Raw genomic sequence first — 12,226 nt, forward strand, 5'->3', positions numbered from 1 at the left:
TGACATGACTGTCGGGGAATATATTGTTGGAAGTATGTTGCTGCCAGTGACGATCCAGGTTTGGGCCAGATCAAATGAATATGCATTTTTGTGACAAATATGCACCAAACCTTCACTTAGAAGAAATACTCCTTCCAGAATCTTCATGGCATTTCCACTTAACAGCTTGTTAGCAATCTCACCTCTGAGTTAGAAGATTGTGGTTTCATACCCCACTCCAGGACTTGAACAGATAAACTAGTTTGACATGCCAGTGCAGTGTTGATGGAGGTAGGACCAGTGTAAAGGATAAAATATTAAACTGAGGCCCCTTCTGCCTGTTCAGGTGGATATTAAAGATTCTATTTGAAGAACAGGAGGGTCTTCTCTTGTCCTGATTGAAATTCCTCCCTCAACCAATACTACCAAAAATATGTTACCTAGTCATTTAGCTCATTGTTTATAGAATCTGGCTTTGTGCAAAGTGGCTACCACATTTGCCCACTTAACAGTGAGTTCTGCACTTCAAAATAATTTGTGAGTCAAGTGCTTTGAAATGTTTCTGAAAGACGTAACAAAGTATGACATTAATGCACATTTCCTTCCTTCCTTTCTCAGTTCATTGTATCCATCTGAGATTGCTGAATTGTAGATTTATACCAACTACAGATTTGGATGGATGCTTGGCTTTGGCTTAAACCTAGGTCATAAATATGGTTAAACAGTTTTACAATATGCTATGACTCCCAGTTCTCCATCCTTCATTAGTTTAAAGGGGAACTGATCTCTTGCACTAAAACTATTTTATTAATTGGTTGGGTTCCTCCCATCCATTGTGGGTTACAAAGACCAGTTTTTTATACTTTACATATTCTGATCATTCTTCAAAACTATTCTAACAAAGAACTGTTTTAAAAATTATTTTTCTGACGTTGACTATTGTCTAAAACCAAACTTTTCTAACATCACAGCTATTTTTTCCCTCCTGGGAATCCTATATATTTTTAATGTGCTAGATCAGAAGCAGATGAATAGCCCATTATACACACACTGCAAAATGAAGGTTAGTAACTGTATCAAACAGTGGAGCTGCCAAGCTACCGTGTATTAAGTAAAACCAAGTGATCTTCAGTAGATAGCCTTTATCTAAAACATGTGAGGGAAAGGAAAACTTAGCAATGGCTAGTCCTTAATTGCTGAGAATATTAGTGGTGAAAGTAGTGGTGTGTGAACCTTTGCCTGTGGAATTCTTCCCTACACATTGCATTACCTGGAACTTCATTGTAGGTAGAAATTCAAGTACACAATTATCACTCACTAACACGAGGTTGATGGAGCATGCATTAGGTTATGGAAAACCTGAGTTGTTTGTTGATTTCTCAGTACAATATTTTAAAACCAGCAACTACCAGTCACATGTATGAGACATGAGGTCTTGTGGTTGTCTCTGGCTGCATTCAGTTGTTATGCCTCCTTAACAAAAATGTTTTGTTGCAATGGGTTGGTTTCTTTTTAAGAATAGGAAGCAAAAGTCAACACCCACTTCAGTGTTAACAGTAGTGAAAGGCAAAACATTTGTTTTTAAGTGCATTGCCTTTTAATATGCAAAATATGACTTGAACAGCCACTTCATACAGATTTATATATGACTAGATCCATTACAATATTTCAAGATAAGGGATGCCTTCCCTTGCTTGCTGCTTTAATACAGCAGGGCAACACCTAACTTAAGCATTATACTTGTACATAGTGTAGGATTACAGTTGCCTCCATTCTCATGCCTGAGATGCCAGTCTCAGAAAGCTGATAGAAGTATCTGTATGACAGTTGGCTGGAGTAAGAGATGGACAACTTTATAAATTTAACCACTTCTTCCTAAATTCACACTATCCCCTTTCATAGGGCCAAACTTAACTCCACCTGCCCAGCAGAAACAGGGAGGAAGTGGAATTTAAATTACTGTGGTGAATTTACCGCCATGTTCCCACTCCATCATATTTCCTAGGGCCTTCCACTGGGTGGCCCATATGCATCCCTGAATCTGGTGAGAGCCTCATTACTCTATGCAAATCGGGGTCCTATGATGTGCATAGGGCCCTGATGCAATTTCAAGGGACAACTGAGCAAAGGGTACATCGTGCACACTCCGCTCAGTTGTATTAAAGAAATATTTCAATATTCTCAACAAATATACATTCCATTGGGAAATAAAAACTCTATGGGAAAAGTGATCCACCCGTGGCTAACTAAAGAAGTTAAGGATAGTATTAGATTAAAAGAAGAGGCCTATAATGTTGCCAAGAAGAGCAGTAAGTCTGAGGATTGGGAGAGTTTTAGAAACTAGCAAAGGACGGCCGAAAAATTGATGATGAGAGAAAATAGAATATGAAAGTAAACTAGCAAGAAATATAAAAACAGATTGTAAGAGCTTCTACAAGTATGTTAAAATGAAGAGAGTAGCAAAAGTAAATGTTTGTCCCTTAGAGGCTGAAACAGGAGAAATTATAATTGGGAATCAGGAAATGGCAGAGACATTAAACAAATATTTTGTATCTGTCTTCACAGTAGAAGATACAAAAAGCATACCAGAAATAGTGGGGAACCAAGGGGTAAATGAGAGTGAGGAACTTAAAACAATTAATATCACTAGAGAAAAAGTACTGGACAAACTAATCGGACTAAAAGCCGACAAATCCCCTGGACCTGATGGTCTACATCCTACGGTTCTAAAAGAGATGGCTGCAGAGATAGTGGATGCATTGGTTACGATCTTCCAAAATTCTCTAGATTCTGGAACGGTCCCAGTGGACTGGAAGGTAGCAAATGTTATCCCAGTTTTCAAGAAGGGAAGGAGAGAGAAAATAGGGAACTACGGGCCAATTAGCCTGACATCGGTCCTCGGGAAAATGCTGGAATCCATTAATAAGGAAGTGGTGACAGGGCACATAGAAAATCACATTATGATTAGGCAGATTAGCATGGTTTTATGAAAGGGAAATCGTGTTTGACAAATTTCTTAGAGTTTTTTGAGGATGTAACTGGCAGGGTAGATAAAGGGGAACCAGTGGATGTAGTATATTTGGATTTTCAAAAGGCATTCGATAATGTGCCACATAAAGGGTTATTACACAAGGTAAGGGCTCATGGTGTTTGGGGGTAATATATTAGCATGGATAGAGGAATGGTTAAAGGACAGAAAACAGAGAGTAGGGATGAAGGGATCATTCTCAGGTTGGCAGGCTGTAACTAGTGGGGTACCGCAAGGATTGATGCTTGGGCCTCAGGTATTTACAATCTATATTAATGACTTAGATGAAGGGACCGAGTATTATGTATCCAAGTTTGCTGACGATACAAAGCTAGGTGGGAAAGTAAACTGTGAGGAGGACACAGAGTCTGCAAAGGGATATAGGCAGATTAAGTGAGTGGGCAAGAAGATGGTAGATGGAGTATAATGTGGGGAAATGTGAGGTTATTCACTTTGGTAGGAAGAATAGTAAAACAGAATATTTTTTAAATGGTGAGAAACTATTAAATATTGGTGTGCAGAGAGACTTGGGTGTCCTCGTACAAGAAACACAAAAAATAAGCATGGAGGTACAGCAAGCAATTAGAAAAGCAAATGGAATGTTGGCCTTTATTGCAAGGGGGTTGGAGTACAAGAGTAAGGCAGTCTTACTACAATTGTACAGGGCATTGGTGAGACCTCACCTGGAGTACTGTCTACGGTTTTGGTCTCTTTATCTAAGGAAGGAATATACTTGCCTTAGAGGCAGTATGAGATGAGAGGATTGTCCTATGAGGTGAAGTTGAGTAGAATGGGCCTATACTCTCTGGAGTTTAGAAGAATGAGAGGAGATCTATTTGAAACATGTAAGATTCTGAGGGGGCTTGACAGGGTAGATGCTGAGAGGTTGTTCCCCATGGCTGGAGAGTCTAGAACTATGGGGCATAGTTGCAGGATAAGAGGTCGGCTATTTAAGACTGAGATGAGGAGAAATTTCTTCACTCAGATGGTTGTGAATCTTTGGAATTCTCTAACCCAGAGGGCTGTGGATGCTGAGCCATTGAATATATTCAAGGCTGAGATAGACAGATTTCTGGACTCTAGGGGAATCAAGGGATATGGGGATCGGGCAGGAAAGCAGAGTTGAGGTTGAAGATCAGCATGATCTTATTGAATGGCAGAGCAGGCTCGAGGGGCCATGTAGCCTACCCCTGCTCCTATTTCTTATGTTTTTATATATTGGGTGGTGAACAGGAAGAGGCCCCAAAAAGGTAAGTGAAAAATTATTTTTGTGGGGCCAGGAGAAGCAGGATTGCTCCTCTCGGCTCCACAAGAATAATGTGGGACGCTGTCACCCTGGGCTCCCCCTGCCTCTGCGATCGGTTGCTCCCGTAGTCCTACCTTCCTGATGGCTGGATCAGCCTCTGGGCTGCCATATATTGCACCAAGTTGGTGCCGGCAAGCTCCAGCAATATGCCCGTTCGGAGTGGCATGGCATTTGAGTTCCGGCCCTTAATGGATTGGGCCTCACCACCAGGATCGGGTTGCAGGCCCACGCACTCTAATCGGCATGTCTTCCGAGAATTAAAATCTACCTTTGTGTTACTAAAACTTGCTGCAGCAACCATCCTAATGACTTTCGTCCTCCCGCTATCAACTTTTCAAAAGCCCCATCATTCCTATTAAGATCCTAGTGGGGTCCATTTCGAAGAGTTCCTAAGAATGTGTAGGGGTCACTGACCTCCCCCCGCCACCCCCAGCTATCTTCCATTACCACTGTTCTTTCCTTTGTATCCTCGCTACCTGCTATCAGGTGAAATGGCTACAATGAATTCTGTCTCCTTACTTGAAATTTCATTACCAAACCAGTGTTAGAAACCTTTACTAAGCACTTAAAAAAAAATCAGTAATTGTCTATTGCAATTAGTTTATATTTGTTCTTGTGATTTGGAATCAATCAATGGCCCAGAATTTGCTGAAAAAATAATGGTGTGTGAACGACGCATGACGTTATTAATGTGCAAATCGGCCAGCAACTTGTGGTGAGGAAGAGATATCCTGTGAATTGCTCATTGTCATAAGTTGCTGGCCAAGTTGCACCGCTCGCTGTCAGCTTCGCGAAAATGGCATCTTGCCTTTAACCTCCCCTTAACCTTTCATGAAGTTGCTGCATTTGCACATTAATTGCCCATTAAACTCACCACAGAAAGTTAAGTCTAGTAATTAATAGCGCAAGTACTCTTTTAACGACATCATAATTGTTAATGACTGCCAATCAACCTCTCTAGCCCAGAGAGTGAACAATTAAAAGTGTGGAGTCTCATTCCTTCAAGTAGTGAATAATTGTTGGAGATTTTAAAAATGTCAAATTTTAAAATTTTTCTTTTTTTTTTCCTTCCTTTTCTTTTTGGTCTTTTTTTTCTCTCTTACTCTAATCTTTCTTTCCCTCTCTTCATTTCTCTTTCTGTGTCTGATTTGACATTGAATTCACCCATTCGAATTCACCACCCCTCTCAGTCCTTCCTCTGTTTATTTCTTAATCCTTAAATCTCATTGGTTAAGGAGATATACTGTTGGTTCCGTCATTCACCAAGATTCCAGATGCTCTGTTGGCCTTGCTGCACAGTTATCAGCTCACACTTCCAGCAACTTTGTGGTAAAAGTTTTTTGAGTTGAAGAGTGCAGGAACAAGTCTAACGAAGAGGGCACGCAGTGAGATGCCACACTCCAGCAAATTCTGTGCCGTAATGTTTTTCATGAAAGGTTTTATTGTGCCAAAGATTTACATTTTCTCTAATGCATTTTTAGATCTGCCTTTGACAATGGTATAACAGTGTATTTATTAACTGATATTTTCATTCCTTACAGACCATGCAAGAACATCTGTGGCAAATGAATTTACAGTTCCTACAACAAACGGTGTGTGTATGTAATGGAATTGTGAGAAATCTATATAAATGTGTATAAGTATATCTGGGTGTGAGCCTTTGGCTTAGTGGTAGCATTCCCACTTCTCAGTCAGAAGGTGAAGGTTTTGAGCCCCACTCCAGACAGGCCTGGTGAGTGTAGACTAGAATTTTATTTTTATTCGTTCATGGGATGTGGGCATCACTGGCAAGGCCAGCGTTTATTGCCCATCCCTAATTGCCCTTGAGAAGGTGGTGGTGAGCCGCCCTCTTGAACCGCTGCAATCCGTGTGGTGACGGTTCTCCCACAGTGCTGTTAGGTAGGGAGTTCCAGGATTTTGACCCAGCGATGATGAAGGAACGGCAATATATTTCCAAGTCGGGATGGTGTGTGACTTGGAGGGGAACGTGCAGGTGATGTTGTTCCCATGTGACTGCTGCCTTTGGTAGCGGTCACGGGTTTGGGAGGTGCTGTCGAAGAAACCTTGGCGAGTTGCTGCAGTGCATCCTGGGGATGGTACACACTGCAGCCACAGTGCGCCGGTGGTGAAGGGAGTGAATGTTTAGGGTGGTGAATGGGATGCCAATCAAGTGAGTTGCTTTGTCCTGGATGGTATTGAGCTTCTTGAGTGTTGTTGGAGCTGCACTCATCCAGGCAAGTGGAGAGTATTCCATCACACTCCTGACTTGTGCCCTGTAGATGGTGGAAAGACTTTGGGGAATCAGGAGGTGAGTCACTCGCTGCAGAATACCCAGCCTCTGACCTGCTCTTGTAGCCACCGTATTTATATGGCTAGTCCAGTTAAGTTTCTGGTCAATGGAGACCCCCCAGGATGTTGATGGTGGGGGATTTGGCGATGGTAATGCCATTGAATGTCAAGGGAAGGTGGTTAGACTCTCTCATTGGAGATGGTCATTGCCTGGCACTTGTCTGGCGCGAATGTTACTTGCCACTTATCAGCCCAAGCCTGGATGTTGTCCAGGTCTTGCTGCATGCAGGCAAGGACTGCTTCATTATCTGAGGGGTTGCGAATGGAACTGAACACTGCAATCATCAGCGAACATCCCCATTTCTGACCTTATGATGGAGAAAAGGTCATTGATGAAGCAGCTGAAGATGGTTGGGTGTAGGACACTGCCCTGAGGAACTCCTGCAGCAATGTCCTGGGGCTGAGATGATTGGCCTCCAACAACCAATACAATCTTCCGTTGTACTAGGTATGACTCCAGCCACTGGAGAGTTTTCCCCCTGATTTCCATTGACTTCAATTTTACCTGGGCTCCTTGGTGCCACAGTCGGTCAAATGCTGCCTTAATGTCAAGGGCAGTCACTCTCACCTCACCTCTGGAATTCAGCTCTTTTGTCCATGTTTGAATCAGGACTGTAATGAGGTCTGGAGCCGAGTGGTCCTGGTGGAACCCAAACTGAGCGTCTGTGAGCAGGTTATTGGTGAGTAAGTACTGCTTGATAGCACTGTCAACACACTTTGCTGATGATTTGAGAGTAGACTGATGGGGCGGTAATTGGCTGAATTGGATTTGTCCTGCATTTTGAGGACAGGACATACCTGGGCAATTTTCCACATTGTTGGGTAGATGCCAGTGTTGTAGCTGTACTGGAACAGTTTGGCTAGAGGCACGGCTAGCTCTGGTGCACAAGTCTTCAGCACTACAGCCGGGATGTTGTCGGGGCCCATAGCCTTTGCTGTATCCAGTGCACTCAGCCGTTTCTTGATAACACGTGGAGTGAATCGAATTGGTTGAAGACCGGCTTCTGTGATGGTGGGGATATCGGGAGGAGGCCGAGATGGATCATCCACTTGGCACTTCTGGAAACGCTTCAGCCTTGTCTTTTGCACTCATGTGCTGGGCTCTGCCGTCATTGAGGATGGGGATGTTTGCAGAGCCTCCTCCTCCCGTTAGTTGTTTAATTGTCCACCACCATTCACGACTCGATGAGGCAGGACTGCAGAGCTTTGATCTGATCCATTGGTTGTGGAATCGCTTAGCTCTGTCTATAGCATGTTGCTTCCGCTTTTTTGCATGTATGTGGTCCTATGTTGTAGCTTCACCAGTTTGGCACCTCATTTTTAGGTATGCCTGGTGCTGCTCCTGGCATACTCTTCTACACTCCTCATTGAACCAGGGTTGATCTCCTAGCTTGTTGGTAATGGTAGAGTGAGGAATATTCCAGGCCATGAGGTTACAGATTGTGCTGGAATACAATTCTGCTGCTGCTGATGGCCCACAGCGCCTCGTGGATGCCCAGTTTTAAGCTGCTAGATCTGTTCTGAATCTATCCCATTTAGCACGGTTGTAGTGCCACGCAACACGTTGGATGGTGTCCTCAGTGCGAAGACGGGACTTCGTCTCCACGAGGACTGTGCAGTGGTCACTCCTACCAATACTGTCATGGACAGATGCATCTGCGACAGGTAGATTGGTGAGGACGAGGTCAAGTAGGTTTTTCCCTCGTGTTGGTTCGCTCACCACCTGCCGCAGGCCCAGTCTGGCAGCTATGTCCTTCAGGACTTGGCCAGCTTGGTCAGTAGTGGTGCTCCCGAGCCACTCTTGGTGATGGACATTGAAGTCCCCCACCCAGAGTACATTCTGTGCCCTTGCTACCCTCAGTGCTTCCTCCAAGTGGTGCTCAACATGGAGGAGGACTGATTCATCAGCTGTGGGAGGTTGGTCGGTGGTAATGAGGAGGTTTCCTTGCCATGTTTGATCTGATGCCATGAGATTGACTCTAAATACTGGGTTGATATCCGTGGGAGGTACATGCGTCTGACCACTGGGTCAGTGCTAGTATTCCCACCTCTGAGTAAGAAGGCGTGGGTTCGGGCTCCACTCCAGATGGACCCGGTGAGTGGAGACTATAGTGCAGGCTTTGAATACTGGGTTGACGTCCAGCGAGGGTTCTTGCGTCCACTGGGTGTGAGTGGCCACCCTTATTGTAATGGGTAGGTGGGACACTTTAGCACTTAGGAGAAGGCAATCTGAAGATAAAAACTGTGAGGAAGGCAACAGGAAACCACCTCAGCAATTGCCCTGATAAGTGGCTCAAGAATCTTGTGTGAGACTTAAGTTAGGATCTATTCGTGGAAACGTAGAAGCATCGGGCAGACAGATGCATATCTGTCTGTCTATCCATCTATCAATAACTTGTAAAACCTGAGGTAATGCTATTTCACATGAGATGTTAGGTATTCTTTTGACCATTTGTGAGCCTTTTAGCTAAGGTTTTCTTTTGCAATTGATACAATGCAATATAAGTTTAAGATAAAATTTAAATCTACTGTCCTTCAGACAGGGTAGGGTGGGGCACTACAGTTAGCTTTAGTGCCCCTGACTTGAGGTAGGGGAGGATTAGCCAGAGACCCTTGCTGAAAAATACTTCTGTATGAACAGCAGGTGAGAACAAGTTCAAACCTAACTGTGATGCCTGTCACTGCGGAATTGCTTGATACAGTCTAGGCTCAGATGAAAAATTGTCACTTGCGTTGGATATTGGAAGGGTTCTGTGCCTGAAGAGTGGTATCATAAGAAACAGTGTCTTCATGTGAGAAAAGGGAAGGAAAAATTTACTGTGCTGTTAAGTCTGTATTTTGATAGTTTAAGTCTCTCTCTCTCTCTCTGTCATGAAACTTAAATCATTTTATGGCTATGGAGTTCAGTAAAGTTTGACGACCTGAAAAATTTAATGAAGCTTCCTCACCAAAAATGAGAAATGAGCCAATTGTAAAAGCTAACATAATGTAAATTTAATGTAATGTACCAAACGTTAAGAGCAAAATCAAGAAGATTGTGGCGTATTTTGTAAATGTTGTAGATTAATTTAATATTATACAAGTTTTGAGCATATTGCAAAGAAGACTTGATTGGCTGGATTTTCTGTCTATTGTCAATGAATGGGTGGAAAATTTAGCTTGAGATATTTTATGTAAATTGAAAAAACCTCAACAAAATGAATGATTTGTACTCCCACTGTTAATGTGGTTAATATGGTAGAAGACACTCTCAAACAGTAAAAATGTATCTTTATTTTCACAGGTGGCTCTGAATTAGAGATAGACTTCTTTGGGAACAAGCTTGATAAAAGAGAAATCAAACTAATGCTGGCATTGCTCCTTATTATTGGAGTAATTTTATTGCTGATGGTTTTGGCATTTCTAGGTGTTATTATTTACCTACGTGGAAAAAAGTCCTTTAGCCAAGTAACCCGGTCCTCAATCCCTATGAATAGCATATGACTTTTGAAGTGTTTGCTGCTGTTTATTGATTAGATTCAAGAATTTATTTTTAAATTCTGTTCTCACAAATGAATGTACATTTTGGAACCTGAGTAAGCCTTCTAATTTTAGGGTTTAATCCAACTAAATCCACTAATTACTCCCAGAATTCCAAAATTGGGATTAAAACCTTAAAACACAAACATCATCTTCAAGCTAAATGACATTCTAGGATAAGAAACTGTAAATGAGCATAATGTGGCTTGCCTCTCCTCTTTTCAAAATAGACTCCCATTCATTGGGGTCAATTTTAACCCCCCCTCCCCCCGGCCAGGGTACCCGGGAGGAGTTAAAATCAGGTGAGTTGACTTACTGGCCTGAGGTCACTGAAGTGCTCCTCCGAGCCCCTGAAAGAATCCTTGGACCTCCCCTGTCGTGATCTTTCCTCTCCCTCCTCCGACCGGCGTCTGCTCTGCAACCCACCCCAGCACTTACCTTATGTCTGGGATTGTTCCTTTGAATCCCTGTCATAATTCCCGCTCCTGCCCATTGGCCTTGATGTCATTCCTGGCAGCTTCGGGCAGGAGACAGATGTGCAATATTAGAATGAGGCCCGGCTGTTAAGATTGGCTGGGCCGCGCTCCGTTCTCTTCTGGCTATGCCACTCGCTTCGGGCCCCCTACACACTGATTCCACCATAAGAAAAAATCGATCCCATTGATTGAGTTCAAGGTCCTTTATTGTACTGAGTGCAGAGTTTTTCCTTGACTTCCTATGATTTCCCAATTAATCTCAAACTTATCTGATAATGAACGATTTAGCCATGATTTTAACTTGAGGTGCATTCAAGGAGGACGGGGTGCAAGGCGAGTGGGAGTCCGCCATGGACTCCTCAGCATGAGGCATGGACCATTTTAACTCCTGGGCATCACCTGAATAGTTCAGATCTGTCTCCCGCCTGAAACTGGCGGGAGCGATGTCATGGCCAGAGGGCAAAAATAGGAATCGTGCCTGGAGCCAAAAGAACGGTCCTCGACAAGGTAAATCAGGTAGGAGGGGGCTGCATGCTGATCATAGCTGGAGTGGGGGGTGGCGAATGCCCCTTCCCAGGTCTATTTTAATACCTGAAAAAGCATATAATTGCTTGCTGCTAATTTCACTAGTTTTAAAAATCTGAATTCACAAAAATATTAAACCTGAAAATCAGAATGGCCTAATATAAGATTTCTTGTAATTTTATACGAGATTTTTTAAAAACTTGCTGCTTTTAAATATATTTTCCAGGTGTTTGAAAAGGTAACACTTTTGAAAATGGGTACCTAATAACTAGTGATCTAATCAGATTGGATTTCTTTAAGTGTATTGTTAGGGCTTTTTTAACAAATAAAATTACACCACTTAACAGCATTTTCATATTTTTTACCATTCTTTGCACAAAGACTTTGTCACCATATGAAGGGACCATATGGCCCCCATCTTCACTCCCTCAAGTAAAAGGGATGCAGATGTGACCGTATCTGGCACACAGCTGGTTTAATCATCCATCACCAGATCTGGCTGGACTATATCAAGTGCTATTGGGTTTGCTCTCCTCTGCCAAAATTCTGCACTACTCATTTATCATCCTGGAGGGCAAAGATAACCTTCTGCTTCTTTTCTCCACTACCAACCATCTTCTTAAAACCTCCTCTCCTGCCACCCTTTGTCACTAAGATTGAGGCCATCTATTCAGCTGCCTCTGCTCTGCTCAGGGTAAGTCAGATCAGAGAGATGAATGCGTGGCTCAAAGATTGGTGTGGGAGAAGTGGGTTTCGATTCATGGGGCACTGCCACCAGTACTGGGGAAAGAGGGAGCTGTTCCGTTGGGATGGGCTTCACCTGAACCATGCTGGGACCAGTGTTCTGGCAAACCAAATAACTAGGGCAGTAGAGAAGGCTTTAAACTAAATAGAAGGGGGGGGCGGGCTCAGATGGGGCGAAGTTTAGATTGATAAAGAGAAAAGACAAGGAAGTAGTACAGGAAAGTGATGGGGGTAATGATAAACAGAGTGTGTCAGGAAGGGACAGAGCGTACAAACATAAGAGTGCACTAGCAAATGGGG

At 43.1% G+C, this 12,226-nt stretch overlaps 1 protein-coding gene across 1 annotated transcript in view; it reads left to right on the plus strand.

Moving 5' to 3' along the window:
- LOC137323013 (ferroxidase HEPHL1-like) overlaps positions 1–12,002 on the plus strand; it is a 97,227-nt gene extending 85,225 nt beyond the window's left edge. Inside the window, exons 19-20 of the mRNA XM_067986349.1 lie at positions 5,855–5,905; positions 9,946–12,002. Coding sequence (XP_067842450.1) covers positions 5,855–5,905; positions 9,946–10,145 — 251 coding nt within the window. The 3' untranslated portion in view covers positions 10,146–12,002. The remainder of the gene's footprint in view (positions 1–5,854; positions 5,906–9,945) is intronic.
- The last annotated feature ends 224 nt before the right edge of the window (positions 12,003–12,226 follow it).

This window comes from Heptranchias perlo, chromosome 6 (assembly GCF_035084215.1).
Source record: "Heptranchias perlo isolate sHepPer1 chromosome 6, sHepPer1.hap1, whole genome shotgun sequence".
In the NCBI taxonomy this organism is placed as follows: Eukaryota; Metazoa; Chordata; class Chondrichthyes; order Hexanchiformes; family Hexanchidae; genus Heptranchias; species Heptranchias perlo.